General features: G+C 37.6%; 1 protein-coding gene across 15 annotated transcripts in view; it reads left to right on the top strand.

Moving 5' to 3' along the window:
* Positions 1-12,710, top strand: part of TNRC6A (trinucleotide repeat containing adaptor 6A) — a 212,807-nt gene that overhangs the window by 137,184 nt on the left and 62,913 nt on the right. For 14 of the 15 annotated variants that reach the window (XM_031658377.1, XM_031658378.1, XM_031658381.1 and 11 more), the window contains one exon: positions 3,744-3,765. The exons of the other annotated variant lie outside the window; for it this stretch is intronic. In XM_031658377.1, the coding sequence (XP_031514237.1) occupies positions 3,744-3,765 (22 nt within the window). Of the gene's footprint in view, positions 1-3,743; positions 3,766-12,710 lie in introns of those variants that run through there. 15 annotated transcript variants of the gene reach the window in all.

The following is a 12,710-nucleotide window of genomic DNA, read 5'->3' as shown; positions in this document are numbered from 1 at the left end:
GATAGAGCATGGAAATGTAGGTTCTATACTTTAAAAAAAGGAGAGGGGTGACAGTAGTAGCAGTAGGTTACCATGGATTTCTCTCCAGGTTCTGTTTTTAGAAGAAATTTCTTGAAGGGATCTTAAGGGAAATGTAATGAGGAGGAAAATGGAGATTGAGAAATAGGTTAATTATAGAGGGATAGTTTAGTGTAGCCTTTACTTTAAGCATGCAGTTGTAGTTCCTAGAAAGCATATAATGGTTGAGGGCCAAGGGGAACCAACAATACAAGTTGGGATCTTATGGTGTTGAGAATGTTTCAACATCCATGGACTTTTTGCTGTTACTGTGTTAAGAGCTGAAGGGATTTTTATAGGTGTTATTGACTTAAGTATACTAAATTCAAGTTTAAATGAGACCTAGGTTTTAGAGAGCTTCCAGCTTTATTGCCATTTTTGAGGATCATATTCAGCAGCTTCATTAGTAAATTTTCTCAGTAACCTTGGTGGTAACATGACCAGGCCTGAGTTGTGCTCTCATCAAGGGCAGTTAGGTGTTCTCTTACAGTCTTGCCCCTTGTTGCACCTTACACTTCTCTTTTCCTCTTTTTTAAAACCCATTTTAGTTAACAGATCTGGATTCTAGACTGAGTGGTGATTGCTAAGTCATAGGAAAGCTCTCTGAGCACTAGGTATCTCATTTAAAATCAGTGAATTGAACTAGATTAATTATTTATTCTTAGTATCAGGTTATAATACTTGGCACTGTTAAGACATTGTAGATGATTAGAAAAAAAGAAAAACAAGACCTGGACACGGGATGAATGTAGAGTCAGCTTGTTTCCAACAGTGAGAGCTGGTACTGAGCCAAAGCACCGGCAGGTAGGGCTGAAGATAGCAACCACCAGCGCCACAGCAGCAGCTGATGTCTGCTGGATGCTTTCTGTACGTCAGGCTTTGTCCTAAGTGCTTTTATATGAGTTAAATCCCTTTAACCTTACAACTCTGAGGCGGGTGTTTTTGCCACAGTTCTATAGATGAGGAAACTGAGCTTTAGAGAAGTTAACACACTTGACCATGGTCACACAGTGTAAGTGGCAGAGCCAGGTAGGCGGTCAGGCTTTAGATCCTGAGGTCTTAACCACTGAAGTGTGCTTCAGGACCATGTTGTTGGGACAAGCAGTGCCTGACAGGCAAAGCAAGTGGAGTGTTGTGCTCTGCCACTGCACTGCTCTCTTCAGTAATGAAGGAGGCAGTTGTGATCATTGCTTGTGGAACCATGGCTCAGATTTTTTTTTTAAAGAATAATATATTAAAAATGGAAATCATTTTGCTTCTAGATTGGCCAGAATCTTTTAATTATCTGTGTGAGAGGATTTACAGTGATACTTCACATTTGAAGTGGTATTGTATAGTTTTTCAAAAAAAACTTTCACATTTTATTATTTGACCCTCCTAATAACCCTGAAAGGTAAGCAGGACAATTATTTTGTCCATTTGAGAGATTAGGAAACTGAGACCCAGAGGGTTTAAATGATCAGATCATTTCAAAGTGAAAACAACCAGTCAAGATTAATTTTAATATATTTTATGTAACCTAATATAGCTAAAAAGTTACTATTTTGACATGTAGTCAGTGTAAAATATTATTAGTAAGGCATTTTTTTTTTCTTTTAAAAATACCGAATATTAGAAATTTGGTGTGTAATTTGCTCATCTCAGTTCAGACTGGCCACATTTCAGTCAGTGGTCGGTAGCCACATGTGGCTAGTGGCTATTGTTTTGGATAGTGCAGACAATTACTCTTAAAATGACTGACCCCACCTCGAAAATTCTTTTTAATAATTTGAGTAATGTACTAGGTCTCTAGACCAGCCCGCAAAAATCTGTTTTAAAGAAGTGGAACTCTTAGTTCTGTTTCTTCCTATTCCATGAAGAGCTCTTGGTTTCTGTAATATTACTTTCATTCCTTCTGTACATTAAATCTGGTTCTTAGGGGCAGACACACCTTAGGTGTCTCCATGGGGCCATTCTCTGTAGATGACAGAATACTGAATGAGGCTGACCATTGTTTTGAAGCAACTTTTTCCAAAGAAGTTTTGTAGCATATATCCTTTATGTTGTAAGGCCTAAAAGAGCAACACTGTATACTTTGTTTTGTTTTGTTTTTTTGGTAGAGACGGGGTTTCGCCATATTGGCCAAGCTGGTCTCAAACTCCTGGCCTCAAGCATCTGCCTGTCTTCTGCCTCCCAAAGTGCTGGGATTACAGGCGTGAGTTGCGCCTGGCCTACTTAGGGTTTTCATGTGGTTATTGTTTCTATGTTCTGAATTTTTTTTTTTAAGCCTTTCAACATGTAAAAGAAATTTTCTGCTAATTCTTTGGCTTCAGAAGATTATGCATCTTATTGTTTGACAGACATTTCTGATACCTAAAAGTATTCATATACTAATTTCTGTCTAATAAGACTTGTTTTTCTACTCTCAGATTTTAAAAATGATTTTTCCAGAAACAAATAAAGTGTTGTTAGCTAGTTGACTGGTTGTTTGGCATTGTCTTTCCATCAAAAAAAATTTTTTTTTAATTTAAATTTTGATCCATAGAGTAAAAGATGAGCCTCCATTATTTTGTATTTCACTAGTGCTCTAAAACTTAGCAAAGCGCTTAGGTGGTGGATCAAGACTCCCTGGCTTTCTGGGGAAAGATTAATGTTTGGTGTGGCTTCAATATTAGGGTAATTACTATAGCTTTTACCATATATACCTATAATAGTATAATTTAAAATGGTATCTTTGATAACAGTAATTTCATATAACTAAGCAAAATGAATTATGCCCCATGGCACCTAAGAAAAGCTTTATCGCCATTTAGAAACAACTCCTGGTTATTCAGTTACATAGTCATTTCTCACCTGCCTTCCTGTTCTTGTATCTGTTATTTTCAGGATTCCCATAATATTGATTTTGATCAACAGGTTGATTTTTTTGCTTGGGCTTTTCTGTCTGGTTCTTTTTGAGGCCCTTGGGAGTTTGAGCTAGTCACCTCGAGGCAACCCTGCTGTCCTCAAGCCCCTCTCCTCAGTTTTGGTGTCAGAAAATGAAGAGCAGACATTGGAAGGCAGTGAAAGCAGAGTTCATGTCAGTTCAGCTTCTGATGACAGTAATTTTAACGGATTGTCAGATGTGTCAGAAGTGATAAATTAGTTTGAAATTTTTTTCCACTCAGAAATACATAGGTACTTAAAGGTTGACTAAGTTTAATTGCAATAGCAGCCTAACCTCCAGGAGTTAATTTTATTACTAATTTGGCTAAAGTGATTACATACAGCTTTTCTTACAGAAAACTTAATTCATCTTTTTATCACTTGCAACAATTTTTGAAGCCATTTAAACATACAAAATATATTAAATCCATTAAATGTAAAGGTGACAGTTTGTATAAAAATCATTTTTAAAGGACATGAGAAAAGTGTACCTCCCATTTAAAAAATTATATACTGTCATACAGTGATGTCTTCTATGCTTAGTGTCACAAAAAGTAGGTTTTTAAAATTAATAAACACAGTATCAGGGATAATGGGGCACATCTGTGGGAAAAGCATGCTTTCCTTGCATATCTTTTCCTGTGCAGTTCATCTGTTTGAGAAATTCCTCATTTAATAAAGGTATATATGTCTTATAGTAATATATGAACATTTTGTCATAACAGTCCATTTCTTTCAGTTTCATATTTACATTGTTTTTTGTTTGTTTGTTTTTATTTTAGGCCACTGAACAAAAAATCAAAGGTACGTTGTTTAAAGCTATTTTTTATCCCTTTTTTCATTAAAGCAAGGTTGTTTATATGCATTTTTATTCATCTCAAGGATGGGAGAGAGAAGAGCATGAAAGAAATGGGTGGTCTCAGACTTCTTCAGTGACATACCTTGGGGTCGTCCTTTGGGGTTTCATGGTTATTGTGGTGTATGTCACCACATTTATTACAGTGCACTGCCTCAGAGCTGCCTTAAAGCTGTCTCATAGGATAAGAGTAAGCACTGCTTCCTAATGTACTCCTATGTTTTGACTCTTGGGGCACAGGCACCTTTCCTTCAGTCTTCCTTCTAAAAGTCTTCTTGTGTGGGGTAACCTCTAGGACCCCACTCTATCCCTTGGGAGTTCTGCCTCCTTTATATCTTGTTCTCTGAAGAATGTCCCCCATTCCTTCTTATAGGCAGCTAGTGACATCCATCTCTGTATTATCACTTAGAATAGTAGATTGCAAACCTTATACATTGTGTCAGGTTGAACAGCACCCATTAGACCCCAAGCAAAAGACACTGGAGTGATAAGGAAACAGGAGACTACTTCCTCGCAGGAAACAGGAGAGTAATTCCTCTCAGATCCTGAATCAGGAGTTCTTCACCCTCCCAGGAGTTGACTACTTGGTAATGAAAGGTGTAAAGCTCTCAGATGCTGAACTTGTTGGGCCTTCAGATTCTGAATTTTTATTTTAAGCTCTATCAAAAGTATAATCTTACCCCTCAAAAAAAAAGATGAATGAAGGAATGAAATGGTTCAAAGAGGAATGAAATGGTTCAAGCATGATTCAAGCAAAGAGATAAGAAGTAACATGATGTGGCTTACAGTAGTGGTATTCCATAACATGATGTGGTACGCAGTGGTGATATTCCTAGAGTGTTAAATATTCAGTGATAAGTGGGCAGGGTTGAGGCTGAAAAGATAGGTAGGGCCAGGTAAAAGTGGGTTAATTTATTTGCTGTTTGTACCAACAACTTTTTATGTGACAGGCAGTTAGGAGGCATTCAAGACTTAAGCAGAGTGACATGGTGCTTTGTTTCACTTTGTTTTCCATTTTTTAAAGCTATCAACTACTGTACATGGAAAGTATTGGTTAGAAGACAGGTAGGGATTTGAAAGGTAGAGCTAAGAGAAGAAAGGCATTGTGAGCAGAGGAGGCAGGTAGACAGCATGGGGAATACAACATGCATCTTTTGTCTCTAGAGTTGGGGAGGAAGCGACCGAATATAGGCTTGGAGATAGAGGGAGCCACAGGGCTTCATGCTGGTTAAGCCAGCAAAGGTGTTTGGGTTTGGAATGTCATGGTCATAAGCTGTGCTTTAGAAACTTAACTTTGCCAGTAGTGCCTAGAGTCACCAATAGAAGCGAGATTAGAGAGGGTCATGAGGGTTTGAACTGAGGTCTTGGCAGAAGAGGTAGAAGGTGGGTGACAGATGTGTGAGGTATAATTGACAGGACTGGCAACTGATGAGATCAGAAGAGGAATTGAAGGTGCTACTGTGGCTTTGAATTTGGAATGTCTAAGACAGTTACAAGGATGTGGAATGTAGGGAGCAACATTGCCAAATTAGTAGGAATGTTACCAAATTAATTTTCCTAAAACTCTATTTTCCCCACCCCTCTCCCCCACATAGCAATGGTAAGTTGTCCCTAGTTATACTTGCTTCAAGACCAAACTCCTTTGCTTAGCTTTCAAGGCCCTCATTAATCTAACCTCCCTCGACCTAACCAGCCTGTTTCTCATCACTCTATACTTTTTAGAGCATTCTTACCTCTTTCATGTTCATTCTTGTTTCTTTTTTATCCAGTTTCTCAGCCAAGGATGTCTTTATCAGGCCTTTCAGGTTTCCTAAACCTCTCAGAGTTCATCCTCGAATGGGTCTCTCCAACTACCGTAGATAATCTCCCTTTCCAGTTTCTTAGGCTGTTATAATCTCAAATTTGGGCACTTGGTTATATTCTTAGATTTTTGACTGATCCATGGATATTTGTTTCTTCAACATCTTTGAGTATCTAGTGTTTATATCATTTCTAAATGTAAGTAATTTTTTTCTAGCCTTACATAAAATATGAACATTTTTAGTCTTCTTGTTTTTGTTTTAGATTTTTCCACAACTCTTGAGAATGATAGGCTGAGTATATGAAAGTCACTTCAGAATACATTTTGTTGTTTTGCCAGTGATTTCACTCACATCATCCTTCTTTTCACGGTGTGTCTCTTCATAATTGTTCACATTTTTTCTGATTCATGGAAATGTGTTGTTTTATTTCTGTGCTATGTATTTGTCTAGGTAGTATTTATAGTTTGGGGTTCACACAGTGGTTAGAGATTACAAACTGGAGACTTGAGGGGCAAATGTGGCCCACTTGGTGGTAGTGGTGTTTACTAAACTTTGTATTTTGAAATAATTTTAGATTTACAGAAATGTTGGAAAGATAGTACAGAGACTTCTCATACACACTTCATTCAGCTTCGTCCATTATTAACATCTTACATTAGCATGGTACATTTGTCAAAACTGAAAAACCAACAATGATACTAACCTCACCAGGTTTTCCATTAATGACTTTCCATTCTAGGATCCAATGCATAATGCTACCTTGCATTTAGTTGTCAGGTCTCCCCAGTCTCTGGTTTCTGCACTGTTTTTATTATAATCCTGTACATTTTAAAATGACTGCCAACATTTAAAAATCAGAAGAGTCTGCCTATTCCAGAATTGCTGCTTCTCTTGCAGTTTGTACTGTCGATATGATTTTTTCTCTTTCTGTATTGTAGAGTCTGTGTAAAGACCAGGTTTAGCCACATGTGGCTGTCAAGTACTTGAAATGGGGCTAATGTGACTGAGGAACTAAATTTTTAATCTTACAGGGCAACATAGCTCTGAAGTGTAATGGGCAACATAATGACATTCTTGAAAGTTTTATTCTTGTGACTTCAACTTTGAAAAACTGTGAAGAACATAAATATTTGAATATTCAAAAAATCTTTTAAAATATGTATCTTACGAGTATGTCTTTGAAACACCAGGAGAGTGAAGTGCTAAAAAACTTCTGGTGAGGTATAGGGATGGATGGATACATTTTAAGATGCCTTGTGGTATATATAATGTAAAGGCAAGGAAAGAGCTAATGTCCCTCTTCAGAGTGTCCTTGGGAACTTGGTTGAGAATAAGAAAATTTTTTAAAAAGTTTTTCAACTCTGACATTGACTTTTTCTTTTTTAAGGAGACAAGGTCTCGCTCTGGAGTGTAGTACACAATCATAGCTCACTGCGGCCCTGAACTTCTGGGCTCAAGCAGTCCTCCTGCCTCCTGAGTAGCTGGGACTACAGGAGCAGGCTATTTTTTTTTTTTCTTTTTTTAAATGTGATGATGCTGTGTTACCCAGGCTGGTCTCAAACTCCTGGACTCACATGATCTTCCTGCCTCAGGCTCCTGAGTACTTGGGACTATAGGCATGAGCCACCGCAGCTGGCTGACATTGGCTTTCTTGGGAAGCATGTTGATTATACATTCCTTTCAAAAGAGTAAGTAAGCACTGTTGATTTTTGACAGCTAATTTTCTCTCTCTCTCCTCTCTTTTTCCTCTGTCTCTTCCCCTCCCTGTCTCCTTCATATCAGTGCCAGTGCTTTTTTTGAGTGATTTCATGAGCAAGGTATCTTCCAAAGAATAACAAACCCCTGAGCTCCTAAGGGAGTTGTGGGAAGCCCGGGGAGATCCTGGTGGGAAACAGCAATGGAGAAAAAAGGATTAAGATTTTATTTTTTGGGTGATAAAATAGCGAAGTTTAGTTTATTACTGCCGTTCTGTTTCTGGGTTAATTAAAAACTCATGAAATTGAATCAACATTTACGCATTTTTTTTTCCTGCCACAGTTGGCACAGTTATTTTTATCAGTTCTAGCCTTAATATTTGTTTTTCTGTCAAACACAGTGTTATTACATCTGGATGATAAAAATAAATCAGCTGCATGTCAAATCATATTGTAGACATTAGAGAGCTGACTTAGAGCCCTTTCTATGTGCCAGGCACTGTGCTTTATTTCATTTAATCAAGGAAAATATTCTAAATATTTAACCACTAATAATGAATGGGTATCAGCAATTCAGAACAAGGTCCTAAAAGCTTCTTAATGTGCTAAGAGTTACTTTAGTTACTGAATTTTGGGAATCTGTGGGATCCAGGGCAGGGTCCATGGCAGCAGGTTGGGTACTCTGGGACTCATGTAGTCTATATTTAAAAATTGATGTGGGAGTAGGCCTTCAGTGTATACTAGCACAAGGTAAGTTTACGTTTAATCCTCTCAGCAGCCCTTTGAAAGTAGATATTAGCACCACTTACAGGTGAAATTGAGGCTAGGAAAAGTTAACTAACTTGCCCAGGTTATGCAGCTAACAAGTGCCTGAGCCAGAATTTGACTACGAACTTGACTGGGCTCTGCCGCTTCTGTTTCTTTAAAAACAGCCCCTACAGTTACATGGAAGACAAGATGTGAAGGACACACCATTGCTCATGCTACAACAGTAGTCACTGAGGGAACTAAAACAACTCATCTTTTAAAAGGAATCCAGAAAGATCTTGGAACAGATTTTATAGTATTTCTCTATTGATTAAGCATATAGAATTTTTTTTAAAAAAATTGTAGCACCAGTATAATTTATGAATTAGGGGGAATTTGACAGCTTTGTGATGGGTGAGGCATTGGCTCTTAAATTGTTTGTTACATCTTTGGTTGTTGATGAAAATGAACAAGAGTTTTGAGAGCCAAGCAAGCAGCTGATTCTGAAACCTCCTGCATGCTTTGATCTCTATGCAGTAAACACTGATCCTTCTGTGGAGCAAAACCAGAGTACTAAATTATGTTTGAAGTGTTTTTTGCTACAACTGTAAGGGAGATGTAATGACAGTTTTGCTAAAAAAGAACCCTTCATTTCATCATTCTTCAAAGGGTGGAGGACCCTTTCTGAAGGACTTGGACAACAGTGAAATCCCTTTCCAGTATGCCTCTTGACCAATACATTTGTTAAAGTCATAGCACACAGTTTAGCTTCTGGAATGTGACTGAGATGGCTAAGTTTGTGTTGATGGAAGAAGTGTTCAGTTTGTCCCCTTCTCATTAATAAACAGAGCACCTCTTTACTTTTTCTTTCAGTCATCACTGCCAGTATCATCCATGTTTCACTATCTCATGAGGTCATCTTGAGAAACAAAGGAAACAAAAAATACTTATGTAATAATCCATTATTCTAAACTCAGGTTTCATAAAGTGACATTGTTTCCTTCATTCATAATTCATGAAATACTTAACTGTTTGCCAACCCTGTTTTATGCAATGTTATGGTCACTGGTAATAAGCATGAACAAAACAACCCCCAAGTTCCTGTTCCCACTGCACTTCCATTCTCATCTTTATTTTAGTAAAGGTAAATATATGATTAAAGGCCTTTATCATTTACCTGTGATCTGAACTTATCACTCCATTTTCTCCATAAGATCTTATTATATATTTAAGGTGTGCAACATAATGTTTTTGTATGCATATGCATGTGAAATGAATACTACAGTCAAGCAAATTAATATACTCATTACCTCACAGTTACCCTGTTTTTTTGGTAGAAGTGCCTAAAATCTACTGTCAGCGAATTTCCAATATACAATACAATATTATTAACTATACATCAGATACCTAGACTTACCCACATAACTGCAACTTTGTACCCTTTGACCTATATCTACCCTCCCTAACCACTATTCTGCTCTCTCTTTCTGTGTATTTGACTTTTTTTTTTTTTTTTTAAGATTCCACTTGTAAGTGAGATCTTGGCAGTATTTTTATTTCTGTGTCTGGCTTACATCACTCAGCATAATGTCTTCCAGGTTCATCCATGTTGTGGCAAATGGCAGGCCCTCCTGTTTAAAGGCTGAATAATATTCCTTTGTGTATATTTGCCACAATTTCTTCTTTTCTTTTCTTTTTTTTTTTTTTGAGACAGAGTGTTGCTCTGTCGCCCAGGCTGGAGTGCAGTGGCATGATCTCCGCTCACTGCAACCTCCACTTCCCAGGTTCAAATGATTCTTGTGCCTCAACCTCCTGGGTAGCTGGGATTACAGGCATGTACCACCACACCTAATTTTTGTATTTTTAGTAGAGACACAGTTTCACCATGTTGGCCAGGCTGGTCTTGAACTCCTGACCTCAAATGATCCACCCACCTCAGCCTCCCAAAGTGCTGGGATTACAGACTTGAGCCACTGCGCCTGGCCCACAATTTCTTTATTCATCTTTATTTATCCATAGGTTGTTTCCATATCTTGGCCATTGTGAATAATGCTGGCATGAACATGGGAGTACAGATATTTCTACATGGTGCTGATTTCATTTTCTTTGGGTATATAGCAATCCCCCCGTATCCATAGAGAATCCGTTCAAGACTCCAGTGGATACTTGAAACCTCAGATAGTACTGAACCTCATATATACTATTAATAATATGCTTTTTCCTATATAACATGCCTATGATAAAGTTTAATTTATAAATTAGGTATATTAAGAGATTAACAACAACTAATAATAATAAAACAGAACAATTATAATGATATATTGTAATAGTTATCAGATTTTGGTCCCTCTCTCGAAAATACCTTATTGTATTGTTCTCACCTATTTTTGAACTGTGGCTGACCATGGGGTAAGTAAGACTTTGGAAAGTGAAATCTTGGAAAAGGAGGGGGGACTACTGTATACCTAGAAGAGGAATTGTTGAGTCATATGGTAGTTTGAGTTTTAATTTTTTGTGGGAATCCATAAGACTTTAAGTTTCCCAATTATAAGGCCTTCTATTATAATGAATTTCAGGAACTTTGATGGCTTCATAGGGGTTACTGTACTGCCTACATTCTCAGAGGAGAAAACTGAGGCTCAAGTAGTTTGTAACTTCAAGCATATAACCTGATGATACACAGAGAAGATGATACTTGTGAGGCCATTAGGGTAAACAGAAGAGGCCACTCACAGCTGAAGATGGCAATCCCAGAGAGTCGAGTCTAGTCACCCATTTCCCCATAGCCTGTTTCCATCACACAGGTTGGGTGGTTCTGCTTTTAGAATTGGGGCTTAGTTCACTGTTTTTCTCCACAGTCTACGTAGTAGAAATGATTTTTGTGTTGTTGGGTGGTATTAAGTAATAATACCAGGATTCTAAATGTGCTACAGTAGTTTTTTATGAGATATTTAGAAGGCACATGTACACTAACCTCTTTAAAATAGAAGCATAGGTTCATACCAATTAAGAATTTACTAATGGCAGGTGTTTTTCTTCCTGTGGAAGATGTCTTTAAGCTATGTAACAAATAAGATTTGTAGCTCTGCACTAGCAGGATGGAAAAAAATGGCCTTCCACTTTCATGGGAAATAGTTCATAAAATGATTATTTTTAGGTAGATCATGTAACAAAGTCACCATTTTTTATTTCCTACTATTGTGAAAGGAAAATGATTTCCATAGATTTATACATGTAAGTCTAGACTTAGGTACTCAGGGAGGCTATGAAGATTGCCAAGGAGACCCCTTTTGGCTTTAGGCAAGGATTATTTCTAACAAATGTAGATTTGTTGCTTTTAAATACTAATAAACTATTAAATTTGGTAGAAAAGAAAGATTTTATACCTTCACATGTCTGATGAGACTGATCTGCAGGACAAAGGAAACAGGAAGTAGATATGAAAAAAAATTAGTTTAATGGCTGTGAAATAATTTTTAAAGTGGTTAATCTGTAGTTAGCCCTTTATTTTTAGAGAGTTTGTTTTTGCCCTTATAATTAAGATGAAAATAATATATACTAGAAGGAACACTTGTTTGGGGGTCAGATTGGGTTTTAAATTTCACCTCTGCCATTTACTAGACGTTTGAGCATGAATAGCTTTCTGAACTGTATTTGCCTCGTCTGTAAAATGGGAAGAATATTTCAAATTTATGGAATCATGATGAAAATTAAGAGATAATAGATACATTGCCTGGCATCTAGCTGATACTTGGTAAATTTTAATATCCACCACTGTGGTTTTGCAATATCCTAGCAACCTTTCAGCCGCTTGAAATGACATGCTAGCAGTTTCTCCAGTTAATTCAGGGTTCCTCCACACCCAGAAGTGATTTGCTTTTTCTTCCCATTAAAGTAGAACCCAGCCCAACAAAGGTGAATCACAGTGTAGTGCAAGGAATATGTCTTAAAACATGAGGATGGGATCTATCAGCTTCATAAATTTGGCAGGCCAAAATTGGTGTGTTTTCTTTGACGTGTATGTATTTGTTTACCATGCATAATCACTTGTACTTTTTTCTTTTTTTCTTTTTTTTTTTTTGAGATGTAGTCTCACTCTGTCACCCAGGCTGGAGTGCAATGGCGCGACCTCAACTCACTGCAACTTCCACCTCCCAGGTTCAAGTGATTCTCTTGCCTCAGTCTCCTGAGTAGCTGGGATTACAGGTGCCTGCCACCATGCCCAGCTAATTTTTGTACTTTTAGTAGAGACGGGATTTCAGTATGTTGACCAGGCTGGTCTCGAACTCCTGACCTCAAGTGATCCAACTGCCTCGGCCTCCCAAAGTGCTGGGATTACAGGTGTGAGCCACCGTGCCTGGCCACGCTTTTTTCTTTTTATGAATTGCCCATCCTTATTATTTGCCTGTTTAGTTCTTGGGCCTAGAGTTTTCGTTAACAATTTACGTGAGCTCTTTCTATAATAAGTTCATTAGCATTTCATCAGATGTATTTGATGCAAATATTTCCCACATTATGGACCATATCGTATATATGAAGTCATTCTGAGGATGAGGTACGAGGCAAGAATATCTAAATTTTGCCTAATCCCAGGCACCCTATCAGGAATACATACACTGAAGATGCAAATACATGTTCAGAAGGAGGAAA

The sequence above is a fragment of the Papio anubis genome, chromosome 18, assembly GCF_008728515.1.
Source record: "Papio anubis isolate 15944 chromosome 18, Panubis1.0, whole genome shotgun sequence".
Taxonomy (NCBI): Eukaryota; Metazoa; Chordata; class Mammalia; order Primates; family Cercopithecidae; genus Papio; species Papio anubis.
Note: the sequence above shows the minus strand (reverse complement) of the source record. Positions and strands in the feature narration are given on the sequence as shown.